General features: G+C 39.9%; 1 protein-coding gene and 1 pseudogene across 1 annotated transcript; both read left to right on the top strand.

Annotated features, from left to right (window-relative positions):
- The first annotated feature begins 1,890 nt into the window (after nucleotides 1–1,890).
- LOC109168304 (zinc finger BED domain-containing protein RICESLEEPER 2-like) lies at nucleotides 1,891–4,721 on the top strand. The gene is made up of 6 exons (XM_019317319.1): nucleotides 1,891–2,370; nucleotides 2,602–3,300; nucleotides 3,395–4,085; nucleotides 4,181–4,213; nucleotides 4,333–4,430; nucleotides 4,698–4,721. The coding sequence occupies exons 1-6, from the start codon at nucleotides 1,891–1,893 to the stop codon at nucleotides 4,719–4,721; spliced, it is 2,025 nt and encodes a 674-aa protein (XP_019172864.1).
- Nucleotides 4,722–17,632: 12,911 nt separating this feature from the next.
- LOC109168305 lies at nucleotides 17,633–18,871 on the top strand (annotated as a pseudogene).
- The last annotated feature ends 3,364 nt before the right edge of the window (nucleotides 18,872–22,235 follow it).

A 22,235-nucleotide genomic window follows, 5' to 3' on the forward strand; every position in this document is an offset into this window, starting at 1 on the left:
CCAATGTGTTAATGTGGGTTGCATGTGCTTGCTATGTGTTATGTGTGCATGACACCTCAATTTGGTTGCGATCGGATTGGTTATTCCTGAGCTGCGGTTCAGAAGCTGGCTGCGGTCAGATTTACACTCTTGGGCTGCGGTCCACCGTTTGGTTGCGATCAAACGTTTCTACATGAGCTGCGGTTCATACTTTCCTGGCTGCGGTCAGATGACATTCTTTTGGGCTGCGGTCCACTGTTTGATTGCGATCAAAGTATGATGAGTTGCGGTTCATCGGTCGGTTGCGATCGACCCCTCCGTGTTGCGATACGGGGCAGGGTGCTGCGGGGCCGTGTTAGAGCTATATGCGCTGACCCTCATGTATGGGCATGCGATTGGTCCTGTGGCGCCAACAAAGTGTGCTATTCGATGAGATATGGATGAGTTATGAGTATCTTGGGGGATGTGACTATGGGATTTATGCTGGGGATTGTTTATGTTGGGTTATGTTTATTAATTGTGCTCAGCTTTATCTGTCTTGCCTGTTGTGGATTGTATACGCTTGTTATAACCGTTGCTTGTGTCTAGCCTTATCTGTCGAGTCATTCCCGGTTTTAAAAGTTAGAGTTTGTAGAATATATCTTCATGCTCAAAATGGTTTTCGTATATCTATATATATATATATATCTCTATATGTATTGTATTTCAACGCGTTAGAGTGGGTTACCAGCATCTCTCGCTGAACAGATATATTTGGCTTTCAGGCACAGAGGATTAGAACACCGGAGTGCGCTAGACTGGAGCGTAGAAGTAGAGTAGTTTCCCTTTTGGCCTGCGTGCCATGTTATGCATTTATATTTCATAGGATATTAGTTAGATAGCCTGTGCACCTGGGTTCTCTAGCCCAGGTGTGGCATAGCACCCCGTACGCTTATGTTATACTTTGGGATTTAGTGAGATGTTATCCTTGTTATATAAGTTTTAAATGTTCTTGAAAATCTGGGGTGTTACAGTTGGTATTAGAGCCTAAGATTGACCCTAGGATAAGACTCTTAAAACCGGACTTTTGGACATTAGGCTTGAACTCTAGGTATTTAGGAACATAGGACGCGAGAATTTTAGGACGCGCGGTGAGATTGTGAAACCTACACATAAACCCCCTCACTTCATCCCTTCATTGTCGAAAGAAAACCTTCCTCCGCTTATCACGTCAAAGAAAGACGCCAAGCTCTAATTTAATGTTCTTATAAAACATTGACTCAAAAAAAACGACAGCATGGCACCCAATAGAAGACAATCAAGGACTCCGGAACCCACCACACACGACCCCCTGAACCAAACACTGTAACAACTAACGCAAGTCGCCCAGGCACTAAGCGACGTAGCTCTTCGCAACAACAGGCCCCCGCCTCCTCCATCAAACGCGAACTCAGACGTCGCCCGACAAGTTTCAAACCATCGACCGCCCACATTCTCAGGAGAAGAGGACCCCGTGATCCTGGAGGAATGGATCCGGACCCTCGAAAAGATACTCGGGTTAGTGGAATGCCCAGAAGAACGTCGCGTAGAGATAGCCTCATTCTACTTCGGACACGAGGCCGACCTTTGGTGGATCCACGAGGGTCCCGCTTACCAACAAGAACCAGGGTTCAACTGGGAAAACCTCAAAACACGAGGCCGACCTTTGGTAAATTGTAAATTGTAAATTGTATTAAGTTTATGGATATGTGACCCTTAAATTGTTTATGTGCAATTCTGCATACATGATGACATGTGAAATTAACTGAAAGTAATATGTAATACTTCTATGTATGATTGTATGGTGGAAGCTTTAATATGATTGTATGATTGGTAATCTCACATGCTGTTTGGTTGTCTGCTTTATTTGGATACTGATGCCCATCTTTATAGATGGAAAGCATCAGTGCATCTGGACACCCTCCAACCTCAACTGATGAGGAGTATGGAGTAGAAGCTCAAGGTACTGAGAGAAATCCTCAGACAAATCCTATGCCTTCTCCTCCTGTTGTTCCTACAAAGAAGAGGAAAGAGGTGGAGTCTAAATATATAGTATGTGATCATTTTGAAAAGATCCGTGCTCCACCTGCTGAAGGTGAAACTGAGGGACCAGTAGTTGAGGGCAAATGCCTTTATTGTGCAAAAATTTATAAATGTGAAAGTAAAAAGCATGGCACTTCCTCATTGAAAAACCATATGAAGGCCTGCCTAAAAAATCCTCATTGTAAGGACACAAGGCAATCTCTTCTCACCTTTAATGCCTCTGGAACAGAAGCTTCTGAGGGGGTTTTGGGGACTTGGGTTTTCAACCAAGAGGCTATTAGGAGGGCATTGTGTGAGATGATCATTGTTGATGAACTTCCCTTTAGGATTGTTGAGGGAAATGGCTTTAGGAAATTCATTTTAGTTGCTTGTCCTAGGTTTCAAATCCCTTCTAGGTGGACCATTTCTAGAGACATTTACCTGATTTACCTAGATGAGAGAATAAGCCTAAAAAAGTTGTTTAGGGTGAGCACCCAAAGGGTCAGCTTGACCACTGATACATGGACCTCTGTCCAAAGGATAAATTACATGTGCATTACTGCACATTTCATTGATGATCAGTGGAAGCTTAACAAAAAGATCATTTCCTTTGTCCCAATTTCTTCTCATAAGGGAGAGTACATAGCCAAAGCCCTTGAGAGTTGTCTTATTGATTGGGGGATTAAAAATGTCTTCACTGTTACTATTGATAATGCCTCTTCAAATGACACAGCTTTGGGGTTTTTCAAGAACAAACTTCTGTCATGGGGTGGGTCTTCTGTTAGGGTTCAATATATGCACATCAGGTGCATAGCCCATGTGTTGAACTTAGTGGTTCAGGATGGGTTGAGATATGCAGGTCCTTCTGTTAAGAAAGTTAGAGATGTTGTGAGATGGGTGAGGAGTTCTCCTGCCAGACTTAAGAAGTTTAGAGAGATTGCTGTGCTTAATGGGGTGGAAGCCAAATGTGCATTACAACTTGATGTTCCAACAAGATGGAACAGCACATACATGATTCTCAACACTGCCCTTCAATACCAGAAGGCCTTTGAAGCTTATGAGAATGATGCCTCATTGAATGCTGACTTATCTGATTCTATTCCAAATTTTATGGATTGGCTTTCTGTGCAAAGCTTAGTCAATTTCCTGAAAGGCTTCTATGAGATGACTGTGAGAATATCTGGTTCTCTCTATGTCACTTCAAATACTTTCTTTTCTGAGATTTCTGACTTAGGTTGCATGCTGGATGACATGGTTAACTCTGTTTCAACCTCTGAAAAGGTAAATTGTTAACATTTTCTGAATGTGTTTGTATGCATCTGTGAATTGTGTTTGACTTTGTGTTAATTTTTTCTGTGTTATGTCTGTTTTATAGGAAATGGGGTCCCATATGAAACAAAAATTTGAAAAATATTGGGGAGATCCTGAAAAAATGAACATCTTGATATTCTATGCCAATATTTTGGATCCTAGGGATAAGATTGAGTACATGCCTGCCCAATTTGCCCAGTTATATGGTGATGAAAAAGGAAAATCATGCTTTGAAAAGGTTCAATCTTCTATGGTTCTAATGTTTAATGATTATACAGCCACCTACCATGTGCAGTCTGCATCCCCTACTGTGCAATTGCAATCTACCCAATCTGAACCTGTCCATTCTCAAACTTCAGTTGGAAAACCTCAGGCTAGAATGAAAAGCCAGCTTAAAAAACAGAGAATGGAGTCTGGTGGAAGCAGTAAAGAAACTGAACTCCAGATTTATCTAAGTGAAAAATTAGTGGAAGATGAAGAAAATGTGGACTTTGATGTCCTAAGATGGTGGAAGGTCAATAGTGATAGATTTCCTATACTCTCTAGAATGGCAAGAGATGTGCTGGCTGTTCCCATTTCAACTGTTGCCTCTGAGAGTGCATTCAGTACTAGTGGTAGGGTATTAGATGCCTTTAGGAGTTCCTTAAATCCTAAAATTGTTGAAGCCCTAGTATGTGCACAAGATTGGTTGAGGGCACCCAATCATCCAATCTCTGTTGAGGAAAACTTGGATGATGTTGAAAGATTAGAGAAGGGTACTGTTTTTTTTTCTAACTTTCTAGGTTTCAACTTTATAAATTGTTAATTGTTACCTTTTCTAAACTCTTTTTTGTTTTTCCTTTTTGTGCAGAATTGTCCACTGGAGCTGCTGGTTCTTTACCAGGTACTGTTGGAACACTCCCAACAATTGCTGTAATACTTTTATATAACATTGCTTTGAATGCTTTCTGACTTTCTGTTTAGTTTGATTGATAAATGTGTGGACTCTTTGAGGTAACTCAGGTAAGATTCCAGAACTGCTAATTGCTAAGTGGCTTGGTAACTTTTTTATAAATGTTGCTGCACTTACTCAGTTACATCTCTGGTATTCTGGAATTCTGGTATATCACTTCCCTTCCTCTCATATTCTGCTTTCTGTTTAGTTATGGCTATGATGATGCTTCCACCATTTGTCTGAATTAAAAGGACTTTGGGTGTTTGGTATGTTGCTCTGAGACAAAACTCATGAAGCAATTTGCCCCCAACTCTAAAATGATATGAAAAAAAGCAATCTGAGCCTTTGTTATTAATTATTATTAGTTCTCTACTTCTCTTTGTCTTTATTGGCTTTAAATTTTAAAACCTTTAATGGTTTTATAATTGAGCAGGAAGATGGAATGGATGAATGCTGATTGCTGAAGGCTGATTGGTGAATGGTGACTAATGCTGAATGCTGAATTGCTAATTGCTGACTGCTGAGTACTTTAGTAATTAGTACTTAGTAGTTTAGTGTTGTTTGAGAATTGTTTATTGTGTGTATTTTTGTGAACTTCATTTTTGCTTTTTGAGCCAAAGTTGGAAACTGCAATATGTAATTATGTATCTAAATGCCTACATAGCTTTGGTAATTTATTTTAGGGTTATTAAGTTTGTTGGACATTTTTACAGTTTTTTTTTTTTTGGTATGTTTTATAATCCGACTTCAAACTGAAATCCGACCCCCACCCGACCGTATCCGAACATGGGAAATCCGAAAGGATTTCCCTCTTAATTCGACCGGATTGGGGTAGTTTTCCCCAATCCGAAGTCTGATCGGATGAACGGTTCCCCAATCCGATCCGCCCGAACCCGTCCGCTGCACACCCCTATCCTCGGCCACACGGGGTTATACGGTGATACGTAGGATTTGAGACGACACCACAAGTGAGGTTTCACACTTGATAAGTCAGGATCACCATGACTTGATCATGGTCGAACTCTCCCGAGTTCTTGAAAACACTTACAGCTCGTTTGGTTCGCTGGAAAATATTTGAAAGGAAATGGAATTAAAATTCCATGGAAAATAAATTCCAAGAAAATAGATTCCATTATTTGGTTGGTGGAAAAGAAATTACTGGGAATATGAATTCCAGTGTTTGGTTGAGTTTGGAATGGTAAGGAATAATGTGTATAATGACAAATATGACCCTATACAACAATAATAATATAATAATAATAAGAGTAATTAATAAATAATGGTGAGGCTAAAATTGTCATTTTAGTTTTCCATGGAAAACAAAATACCTAGGATAGGCTAGGAATTTGTTTTCGTCATTCTCAAGGAAAACTTTTTCCAATGGAAAATGTTTTCCATCCAACCAAACAACATAAAACATCATTTTCCTTCACTTTTAGGAAAACATTTTCTATGGAAAATGTTTTCCGTCCAACCAAACACCCACTTAGTTTCATATCTTAAAAATTCTCAAACATTTTTATTTCATTATGCCTGCAATGGCCTTAAATAACAATTAACAAACAGATTATTACAACCACATGAATGAGATAGGATAAACTAATCCTAACAAAAAAAACTAAGATAAACATAAATTATAATATAATTCTAACAAACTAAATATAAAATAATTTTAAAATAATCATTCTAATTAATTAATAAAACTAATTATAAAATATTCTAACAATTCACGTGCCCACAACATTGCTGCTGGTCGATCAGCTAGTTAGGGTAGTTGATAGGGCTTCATCTCATTTCTTTTGATGTAATTCACTTTCCCCTTTAAGGGTTTTTTTTAATGAATCTTTTTATTTCTTGTCAGTCTGTTCATTCGCTTTTGAATTTGTTAACAATTGTTAAATTTCGCCAAGTACGGAAACTAGCCAGTCACTCTTGTTGCATGTTTTCCAACGCTCAAATCGTCCAAGTCCCCCAGCGTGGAAGACTGTTTGCCTGGAAACCCCTCAGGAACTAGCAAACCAGACTACACTGCCTTCCCACATGGGCATCCTCCGCCAACGCCAAAATCGGCTAAGTACATCAGTGGGCAAAGCTGACTGCCTGCAAACCTTATTGCTTGCGAACTCCATTACCCACTCGGACCTCCTAAATCGACGCCAAATTCAGCTAAGTCCCTTAGTGGGAAAAGCTGACCACATGCGAGTTTCTCTTTTACTTAGTGAACAACCCCGATTGCCTACCCCTTTGCCTTGGCTGATTTTAGAAAAAATGAACTATCTAAATCAGGCCGATGGCCTTGCCGAGTGCGGAGGCTTGACTAGTTCCTAATGGCTCAAACCCTCAAGTTGGCGGAGACCAGGTTAGCTGGGCACTCGGCGGATGGTCCTCGCTCCTGCCAGCAGCAAAGTTGTTCAACACTCACTACATCCCAAATTCTCAGGCTTGAAAAAGCCAAGTCAGTCAGCATCGCTAGGAGGGGTGAGTGGTTAACTCCTATCTTCACGCAGCGTGGCTACTTAGTACCCATCCATCTCAACCTCAGGCTTGAGAAAGCCAAGTCAGTCAGCCTCGCGAGGAGGGGTGAATGATCGGCTCCTGACCCTTCTTATCGCCATAAGTGTAAACTGATTTGGTGGGGTGGTCGCCTGGTTCATGGCCTAGTACGCCTTAAAACACCCCTAAATTTTTAAAACATTTAAAACTTAAATGAAATAAAGGCGAATCTATCATTAATATCCAAACAGAGCATAAGCTAAGCATAAAAGTCGGGGTGCTATGCCATATCTAGGTTTGAGAACCTAGATACACAGGCTATACTAACTAATCAAGTATAATCCAGAAATCAATATTCAAATGCAATTCAAGGCACACAGGCCATCTAACTGACACTAGAGCTATCTATGCTAGATCCACGAATCCAACTAGCGCGCTCCAAAGCTACTGATCAGTACCTAAAAAACATATGGTGTAACAACCATCAGCGAATAATGCTGGTAACCCACTCCCTCACGTTGATTACAATATAGGTAGATGTAAGAAAACCATTTTGACACTGAGGAATACATATATAATCCTAACCAACTCTATCTTTAAAACCAAGATCAAGATTCCAGACATATCAACAGACTCGGCAATATAAACATCATAAAGATACTAGCATGCAACCTAAGACTACATGGCAAGGAGATAACAAGGCTCAATAAAAACCAAAACAACAATAATTAATTCGGACTTGAAGGTCGTAACACGGGGTGTTACAGTGTCGCTCAATGTTTGGGCGATCTGGGTCAACTGCTGTAGGTTTTGGGTCAATGGGTCGTTGGTGGGTGTCTCGGGGGTCCTGGCCTGGTCTCTTAGTGGCATCATTGCAGCTTTCTACAGGTTTAACATTGGTCATAGATGTAAGTCAGGAGCACGCACCCTTACCTGGCACCTTAACTACAAAAACTTTTATGTCTAACAAGGAGCAAGTCAAAGGAAAACATAGCAGGAAGCGATAAATAAACTCACAATCTCACCGCGCGTCCTAAGGTCCTTAAGTCTGAAGTACTTAAACACTTAGAGTTCAAGCTTAGTATCCTAATGTCTTATCTTAAAGGCATTGTCCTAGGGTCAAACTTAGGCTCTGATACCAAATGTAACACCCCTAAATTTTTAAAACATTTAAAGCTTATGAAATAAAGGCGAATCTATCATTAATACCCAAACAGAGTAGAAGCTAAGCATTAAAGTCAGGGTGCTATGCCACATCTAGGTTTGAGAACCTAGATGCACATGCTATACTAACTAAACAAGTATAATCCACAAATCAATATACAAATATAGTTCAAGGCACACAGGCTATTTAACTAACACTAGAGCTATCTACGCTAGATCCACGAATCCAACTAGCGCGCTCCGAAGCTACTAATCAGTACCTGAAAAACATATGGTGTAACAACCATTAGCGAATAATGCTAGTAACCCACTCCCTCGCGTTGAGTACAATATAGGTAGATATATGAAAACCATTTTGAGACTGAAGAATACATATATAATCCTAACTAACTCTATCTTTAAAACCAAGATCAAGATTCCAGACATATCAACAGACTCGGCAATATAAACTAATAAATATTATAAAGATACTAGCATGCAACCTAAGACTACAGGGCAATGAGATAACAAGGCTCAATAAAAACCAAAACAACAATAAGACTCACCATGATCGATACCATCACACCATGATCCGACCTATAGCACGGATCATCCGATCTTGTGCCTATAGCACAATGATCAAGCATCGCAGTGCCAAACATAACGTGATTCGGCCTATAGCAAGATAATCACGCGATCTGTGCCTATAGCATAATGATCGAGCACTCGCAGTGCCAAACATAACATGATCCGGCCTATAGCACGGTAATCATGCGATCTGTGCCTATAGCACAACGATCAAGCACTCGCAGTGCCAACAGTACTGTGATCCGGCCTATAGCATGGTAATCACATTTCTTTTCTCATCATGGGCCATAACACAACAACCAGCAGTCAACGGCAATAATCAACAATGATCAATACTCAACACCGTTACTCAATACTCAAAATACCACAACAAGGGATGGTCAAGGGAAGGGCACGACAAACACGTAGACCCGTATCAATAATTGACACCAAAACAAACACACAACCCACGGGGAGTAACCTAGACCCCACTCCCAAGATATCCAAGTAACCACAAGATTCACCAGGAGACATACAAACCTCATCCTAGGCCAACGGCATACCAATCCAACCACATGCAATACCCAGGCTCACAAATCCTAATTCGGTATCCACGACATCAAACTAGACTCACAAACATCAAACGGTGCACAACGGAACATGAGGAAACATCAAACAGTGAAAAACAACACAACACACCGCCCGTACCAGCGGGCGGTACGGTGGGAGGACGATCTCCCGCCGGCAGGCCGCTACGTTCTAGCGGGATGACGAACCCCCGCAGGTACCCCGCTGGAACATGACACTGTTCCAGCAGGAGGTCAAGTGGGGGTTCGTTCCCCCACCGACTACCCGATGGAACGACTCCCTTGGCTACGGTTCTCATCCCGGGAATTCATCAATCGAGCCCAAATTCAAGTCCAAACACCTCCCAACACATATCAACAATAACACGGACTTGAACACCAAGAATAAGCCAAGAAACGACACGATAATACTTCTAGATGCAAAGCCTAAACATGCCAAGATGCAAGACCATAACACATATTAAATCAAAAACATCAAGACCCACAAGATCATCAGGATACTATCACGTAAAACCCTAATAACAAGCTCTAGACATGTCTAAACACAAGATCATGCATATAACCACATACGAATATCAGGATCGTCATGATTATCAATCAATCACAGCATTTACCCTAAGATAAGCTCTATCAAGACACAATGACAAGATCACACATACGATTATCAAAGGAACCAATAAATAAGATATAGCAAGAAAAATAGGTTTTTTAAGACATGGGTTACCTCTTAGCCTTAATTAAATCTTCCTTAACTCCTAAGGCCCTTCTCCAATTGATCTCCCCTAGGCTTGGTGACAGGGAATTCCTTGGCTAGGTCTAGGGATGGCAATTCAACTCGCCCCCGACGGGGAAAACCGGTCCCCGCCCCGATGGGGGCGGGTTCGGGGATTTTTTTCGGGGAACGGGGGCGGGGATGGGGAGAATTTCCCCATCCCCGTCGGGGTCGCCGCCTCGTCCCCGATTCCCCGTATAATATTAAATAAATAAATAAATAAATAAATAAATATATATATATATATATATATATATATATATATATTATTAATAAACTTAAAAACAAAACATTCATGAACATTCACAGTAGTCCTCCCTGCCTGTGCCGACTGACTCTATAATAAAAATAAAATATTATAATATATATAATATTAATAAACTTAACTAGTCCAGTAAAACAAAATATTATAATATATATAATATTAATGAACTTACTTAGTCCATTAGTTTTTATTAACTTATTAGCTATTTCATTTAGTTCAGTACTCAATAGTAGTTTTGGTTTGTTTTAGTTCAGTACTTTTGATTAAGTTATTAGTTAATTAGTTTAGTTTTAATTTGTTTTGATTAACTTATTAATTACTTATTATTGTTGTTGAATTGCTGGTAAATTATTTCTTGCTTTGTTTTTTTTTCTTTTTCATTGCATCATTCGAAAATGGGGCGGGGATTCCCCGTCCCCGAAAAATCCCCGCCGGGAAACGGGGCGGGGACGGGGAATGGGGATCTATTTCGGGGACGGGGACGGGGACCCCATTCCCCGCCCCGCCCCGCCCCGTTTCCATCCCTAGCTAGGTCTCTTGGGGGAATTTCGAGTGATATGGGTGGGAAGGGTTCTAATGCTTTCTAGAGTCCTATTTATAGAGCTAGATTCCTAATTATAATTTGAATGGTACAGGTCCACTTCCTTTATTCCTAATAGGCTTTAAAGACTCTAGTTTAGGCAAGGGTCCACGATCCATTGTGGACCATATTAATTAATTAAGGGAATTATAATTAAATTAAATCATTTTTAACTATTATTGACGAGATTAATTTTAATAATTAATTCGGGTTTAAAGACCGTAAGACGGGGTGTTAAACACCTGCCCGCTCCTTCGGTCGCGTGGTCGAACCCTCTCCTTACACAGCGCTTGAAAAAGCGTAAGTCAGCCGACCTCACAAGGAGGGGTGACTGATGGCTCCCGGCCCTTCTTAACGCCATAGCGTAGGAAATATTTTCACTAACTAACGAATTTTATTGCTAAATAACTAAGTAACAAACGAATAGTTTGGCCGCTGAGTGCGTACATTGGGTAATACTGAAAAGAAAAAGAACAGGTAGACTACATATAAAGTTTCTTCAAGTGGTGGGTGTTCTACATTTGGTCCACCAGCTTGCTTTCTTTTGTCTCTAGTCAGTAAGTTCGCGGGTATATGAGTTCCGAGATCCTATAAGGCACTCCCATTTCACTGCCAGCTTTCTTCCCTCAATGGGTCGACTGGCCTCTCGATTCCTTAAGACTAAGTCGTCCACCCGGAAGTACTTAACCGTAGCCCGCTTGTCCTAGTATCGTTTGATTGCTTGCTGGTACTCAGCCATTCGGGCATAAGCAACATCCCTTCTTTCCTCTAGAAAATTCTTCTCAATATGTAGGCTCTCATGATTGCCCTCTTCATTGTTTAGTAATGTCCGCCGACTGGGGACCTATATCTCAGTAGGAACCTTAGCTTCGAACCCATACGCTAAGGTAAACGGTGTTTCCACAGTTGCTTGGCGCGGAGTCGTTCGGTACGTCCACAAGACCTTCTCCAGCTAGTCAACCCAAGTTCCGCCCAGCTCCTCCAACCTCTTCCGCAACCCATTCAGGATGGTGCGATTCAACCACCTTGATATGACGGATTCTATGCTCAATGCAAAATGCATCGAATGACCGGTTATCAAACTGTCGGTCATTATTAGTGACCAGCTGCTCGGGCAGTCCGAATCTGCAAATGACATTCTTCCATAGAAACCAGCGGCACTGGTAGTCAATAATGGTTACCAGGGGATCGGCTTCTGCCCACTTAGTGAAGTAGTCAACAACCACAATACAAAATCGATACTGACCAGGCGCTTGAGGTAGTGGCCCGAGAAAATCCACCCCCCATTTTGAAAAGGCAATCGCGATGGTGACCGATATATAGAAAGTAACCGGTCGGGTGTCCTTCTTAGCGAAGGACTGGAAAGTCGGGCACTTCATGACCTCCTCTATGTAATCTTTCACCATAGTCTGCCAGTAGTATCCCTGAATAACCAGCTTCCTGGCCAAAGTGTTAGAGCCTTAATGAGCTGCGCATATTCCTCGATGGGCTACGGTCTTGGCCTCATTAGGGACCAGGCAGCGCAACAACGGACCGGCAAAGGAACGCTTATACAACTAACCATCCACTACTGCGTAGAATGGCGCCCTTCTCTGTATCTCCGCCTCCTCTTTGTTGTCAGGCAACTCACATTTGTCTTTAAACCTCATGATATCTGAGATCCAAAACCATTCGAGCTGTACCTTAGGATCATGATGTGGGAAAGGCGCGTCAGTAATCGAGCAAACAAGAAACACTTCCGTACTCGTCCTTTATATTATCTTTGTCCGACAGATGGCCGAGATCGCTTATTCCATAACGAGCCTTGCTGTCGTCTCTTTTACTTGACTGCATCCTCAGTGTCAGTGAGCTGATTGGCCCAATGAATGGCTTGAGCATAAGTTTGAGGATTCTCATCACGCACCTTACTATATTGTCCATCAGCACGCAAAGACTCAATGAAAATAGTAAAGGCCGTCTTATTATCCAAACGCTCGATTGCATGGATCTCTTTCTGCCAGCGCGCTATGTACTTGTTCAGGCTCTCTCCCTCATCCAAACTCACCCAGGCTAAGTCCGAAAAGTACTTCCTAGGCTTCATGCTACCAGCAAAGTGTGTCAGGAACTGGTCGGCCAAGGCCTCAAAACTAGTGACCGACCCCGGTGGAAAAGTCAAGAACCAACGTTTCGTGAAGCCAGCCAGTGTAGGAAATAGCGCTCTACAAATCATCGGGTCATCATCCCCGACCACCTGCATTTTAGCTTGGAAGCTGATCAAATGATTGCGCGGGTCACCGGATCCATCGTAAGATGGGTGGTCGGGTAGCTTGAAATCTGTCGGAGCCTTGTAGGCTAGGATCTCTACTAAAAAGGGGGAAGAAGTTAGCAAAGACTTGGCAGTCGGTTTCTCCTTTCCTTCCAACTCTTTAATCTCCTCTGCCAAAGAAGCCACACGAAGCTGCACTCCCTCTCGCCTGGTTGGCGACTCTTCGCTACTCTCCAAATTAGTCGCAATAGTCTCATGCCTATGTCTGGAGGCTGCGCACCTCTGAATGTTTTCCCTCACGGGCTCTGCCACGGAGCGCACCCGAGACCCCCACCTAGTTGGGTGGGTGAGCGACGTGAGTTGCAGGTCCTAACCGTGAACGCACTGATCGCGCTGCCCGAGCATGGCCGAGCGTGCGGCCCTCTGATCAGACAGAGTGCTTGGATGCTTGAGAAACAGTGTGCACCTCCTATTCCAAAGGCACTGACTGGACGGGTCGTGGCTGATCAGTGGGAGCTGCCAAACCCATCTCACGCTCATACACGTCCAACATGCAAACCATCACCTCTACTATGGTCGGAATGACGGGTGTCACCATTGGGTTGGAATCTCCGCGGGAACCTCGTTGGATGGTGCGACGGGATTAGCTATGCGAGCTGCCGATCGCTGGCCGAAGTTAGTGCGGCTCAACTGTTTGCATAAATCGCTAGTGTTGATGGCGTTGCTGGAGCGTCTACTGCGTCGAGTGCGTGCCATTAGCAAAGTTTAGAGATGGGACTTTTCATATTGGTCTCTACGGACGGCGGGCTAACACAACCGTAAAAATATTAAGTAAAATTGAGAGAAAATGTGGACAGAGTAATTGCACTAGAATTGAGTTCAAAACCCTTTACAATGTGACCCGGGGGTATTCATTCAAGATATTTGAACTTGGAAAAGCGAAAGAGAGCTAGGTGGTGCGACGGGATTAGCTATGCGAGCTGCCGATCGCTCGTAGAAGTTGGGGCGGCTCAACTGTTTGCGTAAACCGCTAGTGTTGACGGCATTGTTGGAGTGTCTACTGCGTCGAGTGCGCGCCATTAGCAAAGTTTAGAGATGGGACTTTTCGTATCGGTCCCAACGGACGGCGGGCCAACACAACCGTAAAAATATTAAGTAAAATTGAGAGAAAATGTGGACAGAGTAATTGCACTAGATTTGAGTTCAGAACCCTTTACAATGTGACTCTGGGGGTATTTATTCAAGATATTTGAACTTGGAAAAAGGAAAGAAAGAATAAGTTAACAAAATTGAACTTATTAACAAAATGGGTGTCACCGCCACACTTATGAAACCAACAACCTAAGTGCTAAGGCTAAATTTTACAACATCAAATAATATCTCAAGTACAACTTAATACATAAAATTTCAAATTTGCTATACAACAATATTTTCTCAAGAATATCAAATCTTCCATGCTGTCTATTCTTAAATAGACTTAACTCGTTCTCAACTTGAATCCTTATTCATGTTCACCTGTAAAAATCATTTCACACAAACACAAGGTATATCCAAAATTAGCATAAGCTATGTAAGTTCCATTTCGCCCCGTAAAATAATAGGCTTGGATTTTATATAATTTTCAAATTAAAGTACTTATATGCTCTTATACATTCGCAAACCATATAAATATAAATATATGTGTATTTTTGTACAATTAACATAGTAGAGTTTTTTCAAGTATTACTTGATAAATAGGGATGACAATGTGCCCCGTTCCCGGCGAGGATCCCCGATCTCCGCCCCGAAAAAGACGAGGATAGGAAAAATTTTTGAAAAACGGGGACGGGGATACCCCTCCACGCCCCCGAATAATTATATATATATATATATATACATATATATATATATATATATATATATATATATATATATATATATATATATATATATATTCTTTCATGACAAAATATTTCTTTTTCAAACTTTATTTGGTAATAATATGAACGTGGAATAATAATAAGATTTCACCACATATATAAATGGTGTAGTTTATCAAAATAACACTTTTTTTAAAATTGATTACATTTGATCATTATTTAATATATATATATATATATATATATATATATATATATATATATATATATATATAAATTCCAAAAATTCCAAGCCAAGCATTTACACACACAGGGCTCGGCACGTCGAAGCCCATTCTCGATAGCTCGAGAATCACCCCTCACAACATTACCATTTATTGATAAATGTACTTGTGTTCACTTGAATAACATATATCATATAATAGCAAATACCAATTTTGGTCCCACGAGTATTAGCAAAATGATAGTTTTAGTCCACATATTTAATTCCTACCAATTTTCATCCATGACTATTGTTTTAGTACTAATTTTAATCCATGACTATTATTTTAGTACCAAAATTCATCACGTCGGTCACCCATCAATTTAAGACATCCCGAAATCTAAAACTTTTAAGGGCATTTCCGTTATTTTTCAACTTAATATTTCAATTTGAGCATAAATAAATGAATTTAAGCCCTAAGATTGATCTCAATCCGCAGTTCTCCTCCTCATCCTACCTTAATTTGAGGAGAAAAACTGCGAATTGTGATAGATCTTAGGGCTTAAATCTCTTTATTCATGCTCAAATATGGATCCTAATTTGAAAAGCACGAAACAACCCTTAATAATTTCATATTTCGGCATGTCTTAAACGAATGAGTGACCGGCGTGATGAATTTTGGCAGTAAAACAATAGTTGTGGATGAAAATTGGTACTAAAACAATAGTCGTGAATGAAAATTGGTAAAAATTAAACATGTGGACCAAAACTGTCATTTTGCTAAAACTCGTGGGACCAAAATTGGTATTTGCTCTATCATATAATATCACATATCTACTATACTAATAAGAGCCCAAGAGAGTTAGGCCTATAATGGGTAGAAAAAATGGCGGTCAAATTTTTAATCAAATGAATGGCTCAGATTGATTGGATTTTAATTTTTCCTTAAGATTTCCTAATTTATCTTTAATGAATATAATTATCTGTTAACTTTTCCGTTAAATATTATCTTTTCCGTTAATTTCTGTTAGTTCACCGTTAACTTACTCATTGATTTCAATCAGAAAGGTCTTAGGTTCGAACCTCATCTCAATCAAAGTTGGCATAATTAGTACTCTATTTTACTCTTATTAAATTAAATAATAATTTAGTAGCTACAACAAAAAAAATAATACATACATATGCATTTCTTTAATTTAGAATTATGTGTCTACAATGTCTTTATTGAAAAAAAATTATTCATTATCAATAAATTAAATAAGAGAATTAATTTCATTAGTTATATTGTATTTTTTTTCTCTAATATAAAATTCCTTTACATTCAAATTCATCAATTGATTATATTCGCTACATTCACTACAATGTCTTTATTAAAAAAATTATTCATTATCAATAAAATAATTAAGAGAAATAATTTTATTAGTTATATTGTCTTTATATTTCTCCAATGTACAAATTCTTTACATTCAAATTCATCAATTGATTATATTCACTACATTGTCTATTATCTTTTTTGTGCACTATTTTTTAATTAAATATCAAAGTCATAATACAAAATAATGCTATATATTTTTTTACCAAGTATTTTATTAATATCATGAAAAAATTAAAAAAATATAATTAATAAAGCCAATCATATTAACTACTTGAGGAATTTGTTGATAAAGAGAGTATTCAAATCACACAACAAATTGAAGTGGAAAACTATCTCGCAATATCCTTATTTCGCAATCAGCAGTTAGCTCTTCAATATTAGTATATATTTAATATTTTATGCCCTAATTTTTATTTGCTCTCCTTATGTTCCGTATTTGGTTTCAACCATACCTATACAATTATTTTATTGACAATTATAATCAATCTTGACTATATTATCTTGCATTTGTAAAGTTAGAATTGCCTATTTAAATACGCAAATTTAACATTTAATTATATATGCATGAACAATTCCAATATAATCTTATCTTGATATACTTTAAAGTACTTATTTAAAAAAAAAACATTGAGCATTATCCCAATCGCGCAATGCGCGTAAAAAACTAGTAATATCAATACATACAATATTCAAAAAAAAAAATGATAGTTTTGATTAACATAAAATCTTACCAAAATGATGATCCTAGCAACACCATAAACTGCCCAACCTCCCTTTCTTATCTTTTTTTTTTTTTTTTTTCTCTATTTTGTTCGTCTTACTTTGCTTCCCATTTCTCTCTCTCTTTCTTCTTTCTTTCTTTCTTTTTCCCTTCGTCTGATTCATCTCCCTACCCCCTTCTTATAATACTTTCTTTCTTATAATCTTATCTATATATATATATATATATATATATATATATATATATATAATTAATAAAACTTATTTGGTAAGTAAATGTAAAATTGAAATTAATTAAAAGTTATTAATGATAATATTGCATAATTGGTAATATTATACATGATGTATATTATTATTATTATTATTATTATTATTATTATTATTATTATTATTATATATAATAACACAATATTCCTAATTTGTATCCAGTACGTTACAACTTTCCTATCAAACCTATTTTATTCACTCCTACAGTCTAACGTTTATACTCTGTAATTTGTATCTCGAGAATTTTTCAGACTATAGAACAATGGCGGAAGCAAATATCTTTGAACTCAACAATGGCGCAATCGAAGTTAAGGTTTGAACAACGGTTCCAAATTGTTACGCAATTCACTGATATAAAGATCCAATCTTTATCTGATATTTCTGTTGCATGTGTGATTTTTGAAAGGAAATTGGATGATGTGGTTCTTGAATTCGACACGCTTGAAATCTATCAGGTGAGTTTTATGAATCCATTTGATATTTTGTGTTTTCTTATGAAGAATTAGTGATGATCACGATGAGATGAGTTCAGAGATCAAACATGGGAAATTCACACTCAATGGAGTTGGATATTCACGGCCGTTAAACTGGTCCATGGTGAGTCTCGATCTGCAAAATTCTTCCGAATCAGAATGTAATATAGATTCTATTTCATTGCTATTTGATTCGATGAGATATTAGATAGTAGCTTGGTTTGAGTCAAATAGGATCATTTCTATAGTGTACGTTTTGATTTACTGAATTTAAGGAGGATGGAAATCCATCAGTTACCTTCAAATTCATAGTCATGATGGGGAGGAAGGTACATATATCACATCTCTTCTTTTTTTTTTTTTTTTTTTTTTTTTTTTGGAAATCTACATATTACATCTATGTAATGTCATCTTTATTGATTTTATTTTTGTTTTTTGTTTTCATACTGCGACGTCATAGGTTAGAGAACGAGTGAAACCCTTCCCACTTGAGTTAATGCCTTTTTATTTTATGAAATAATTCTAGATCCTTCTCCAGTCAGTTTGGCTCAACATACTTATTGAAACCTCGCCGGCCACAATTCAGTGGACATTCTTGAACACACTGCTCAGTTGTGGGCTAATCACTATACCCCTGTGGATCACAATACTATTCCTACTGGAGAAATAAAGCCGGTTAAAGACACTCCATTTGATTTCACCACTAAAAAGAAGATTGGCCGCGATATCCAGGAGGTTCGTTTAGGATACGACCACAACTACGTACTTGACTGTGTAGTCGAGAAGTCTGGGTTGAAGCATGTGGTGAAGATCAAGGATCCCAAGAGCGCAATTGTTCTTAACGTATGGATGAATGCCCATGGCATGCAGTTCTACACAGCGAACTATCTGAATGGGATTGTTGGAAAAGGTGGAGCTATCTACAATAAGCATGCAGGGGTTTGTTTAGAGACTCAGGGTTTCCCAAATGCTGTCAACACACCAAATTTCCCATCCATTGTTGTCCAGCCAAGTGACAACTATCAACACACCATGGTCTATGAGTTCGCAGTTGAGTAAAAGGTGGTTGGTGATTTTGTAGTAGTAGTAAATTCACCAATAAAGTTACTGCCTTTGGTGTAACTATGCACATTTTGATTTTGTAGTGATTTTTTATCATTTCTGTAGTGTACGTCTTTGTAATGCAATCTTTATTGATTTTTTTTTTCATACCGCGCGCACTTTGTATCCCACTCAATTTCGGTTGCATTTTTGTCATATCAAAATTATTGAACAAAATTATCATTTTACATTAATATTTTTTTTTGAATTCTATTGACTCTATTACTGTGAAGGAAACCTATATATAGTACATGGAGGAGTGTAGATAGTAGGAAGTTACAACCAAATAACTAGTTTACAGGAGCACAAATAGAACAAGTAACAACTAAAGATATTCTAGCCACATATTGGCTTAACATGCACGCCTTGCAAGATGGAGGATCCATCGGAGACTCCAATCTTGGACCGAAGCTGAAGAAAGAGGCGACGACCTAGTGGCTTAGTGAGAAGATCGGCTAGTTGAGCTGAAGACGAAACGTGCCGCACAACTAGCGTACCATTTGCAACTAAATCCCGGACAAAGTAGTAATCCAAGGCGAGATGCTTCATGCGGGAATGAAACACGGGATTCTTGCAAACGTACGTGGCGCTCAAGTTGTCACAAAACAGTACCGGAGGCTCAACCAGCCCCAATTTTAACTCTTGCAACAAATTTTTGACCTAGAGGACCTCAGCTGCTGCATTTGCCAGGGCCCGATACTCCGCCTCCGTGGACGATCGCGAGACAGACTTCTGACGCGTAGACTTCCAAGAAATTAAATTATCGCCTAGGTACACCAGATATGCGGTAGTGGAACAACCCTCAGTGGACGACCCACCCCAATCTGAATCAGTGTATACCCGCAACGAAAGAGGCTGACTTGCACGTAGCAACAAACCATGACAAGCGGTTCCTTTAAGATACCGCAGGAGGCGTTTGGCGGCTTGCCAGTGTAACTCCGAGGGTGCATGCATGAACTGCGAGAGTCTGTTGACAGCAAACGCCACATCCGGACGTGTAATCACCAAGTATTGCATAAGACCAAGCAAGCGACGAAACTGACTGGCATCAGTCGCAACATCGGACGGTCGCAGCGGTACCAACTTCTCTGAAATAGCCAGCGGTGTTGAAACATCCTTTGCACCATCCATCATGAACTGCGTCAGTATGCTAGTAATATACTGACTTTGAGACAGAAAAAGTCCACCACCAGTAGGAATGACCTCCACGCCCAGGAAATGATGTAAAGTACCAAGATCTTTAAGGGCAAATTGTGCTGACAAGGACCCCACAAAATGATCAAGCCAGGTAGAGTTATTACCTGTCAACAAAATGTCATCGGCATATACTAAAAAGTAGACAATTACACCTTTGGCTGGATAAACAAAAAGTGAAGCATCAGCTTGTGACTTAATAAACCCAGACCGCTGCAGGAACAAAGAGAGTTCCTGGTACCAGGCTCACGGGGCCTATTTAAGGCTGTACAGAGCTTTCGTTAATTTGCAGATATGGGATGGATATAGCGGATCAACGTAACCGGGCGGTTGGTCCATGTAAACTTCCTCATGTAAAGTCCCGTGCAAAAACGCATTGTTGATGTCCAATTGGCGCAAAACCCATTTGTTACTCAACGCAATAGTTAGAACTAACCTGATGGTGACCGGTTTCATAACCGGGCTACAGGTCTCAAAGTAATCCCGGCCAGCAGTCTGTAAGAAGCCTTTGGCCACAAGGCGTGCCTTGTACCGATCAACTGAGCCATCAGGTTTACGCTTGACATGGTAAACCCATTTACAACCAATGGGAACCCCAACACCGCGAGGAACCAGGCACCACGTTTTGTTACGTTGGAGTGCGTCAAACTCCTCGTCCATAGCTTTCCTCCACCGAGCATTCTTCAAGGCCTGAGCGACGGTAAAGGGCTCTAAAGTGGGAGGTAAGGGATGCGCTATGGTGTGGTTGATAACATAGTCAGAATACCTGGGGTTAGGACGACGTGGTCTAGTGGAGCGACGCAGACCATCCTGTGACTGAGAGGCGTCGGACGACGATTGTTCGGGCTGACTGGGTGGTTGATCGGTCGTGGTAACAGTGGGTGACGAACGACGGCTGGTTTGGTCATTTTCTGAGACAGTGGGAGATGATGTTGGAACAGGTGTTGGAACTGGACTCGGAACTGGAGTTGGAACTGGAGTTGGAACTGGTGTTGGAACTGGAGTTGGAACTGGAGTTGGAACACCCACGGTCTGTACTTGTGTAGACAAAGGAGACGACTTGCACAAAATACGATGTGATTCAGAATTATGAAAATCAGAAGGTAAGCTGTTAGATGACTTTTGCAAATCGTTATAAGGAAATACATGAGGCACAAATCTAACATGTCTAGATACATAAATACGATTCTAACTGTAGTCTAGACATTTATAACCGGATTGGGTGTTTGAATAACTAAGGAAAATACATGGACGTGACCTCGGTTGTAGTTTCTTGGTGTTATAGGGACGCAACTAGGGAAAACACAGGCAACCAAAAGGTTGTAACTTATCATAGTTGGGTTTTTGTTTGAAAAAAACTTTATAAGGAGATTGATTACCTAATACTGGAGTTGGAAGCCGATTGATGAGATAGACGACAGCCTGAAACGCGTGAGACCAGTACGAAGAAGGCAAAGAAGTAGCGTGAAGGAGTGACATTCCATTCTCGACGACATGCCTGTGTCGCCGTTCAGCGATGCCATTGTGCTCAGGTGTATGTGGAGGAGTCAAAAAATGCGAAATGCCATGAGCATTGAGCATCAAAATTAATTTAATAAAGTCCCCCCCCCCACCCCCCCCCCATTGTCAGAATAAACTGACACAATAGACAGACCAAAGAATTTCTCCACTAACCTTTTAAACTGAGGAAAAATCAAAGAAACATCAGACTTTCGTTTTATAGGATATAACCAGACATACCTAGAGAAGTGATCGACAAATATAACATAATAAGCAAAGTCATCAGTAGATTTTTCCGTCGGACCCCATACATCAGTGTAGAGCAGTTGTAGAGGCCTATTGCTAACAAGTGTGCTTTGGAAAAAAGGTAATTTATGACTTTTGTATACATTGCATGATTGGCAGGAAAAATTATTTAATGCTGACACATACATGGGAACGTTGCAGTGTTGCAACACACGATGCAACACCTTATTAGACGGATGGCCTAGACAATGGTGCCACTGGGAAACTCGAAACAGCTGCATGGAATTGGATGTAGGTTGACACAGGAGAGGTGCATAATAGACACCATTAATGTTCGCCCCCCCATAGTAATGACATCCCCATTCGAAGATCCTTTACAAGA

The sequence above is a fragment of the Ipomoea nil genome, unplaced genomic scaffold (genome assembly GCF_001879475.1).
Source record: "Ipomoea nil cultivar Tokyo-kokei standard unplaced genomic scaffold, Asagao_1.1 scaffold3195, whole genome shotgun sequence".
In the NCBI taxonomy this organism is placed as follows: domain Eukaryota; kingdom Viridiplantae; phylum Streptophyta; class Magnoliopsida; order Solanales; family Convolvulaceae; genus Ipomoea; species Ipomoea nil.

Excerpts from the sequence above, each read along its gene's own strand:
- LOC109168304 (XM_019317319.1), top strand. The coding sequence starts at position 1,891 with ATGGAAAGCATCAGTGCATCTGGACACCCTCCAACCTCAACTGATGAG. Across the intron at positions 4,086-4,180 it reads TGTTGAAAGATTAGAGAAGG|AATTGTCCACTGGAGCTGCT; the intron begins GTACTGTTTTTT and ends CTTTTTGTGCAG. Across the intron at positions 4,431-4,697 it reads TCTGGTATTCTGGAATTCTG|GAAGATGGAATGGATGAATG; the intron begins GTATATCACTTC and ends ATAATTGAGCAG.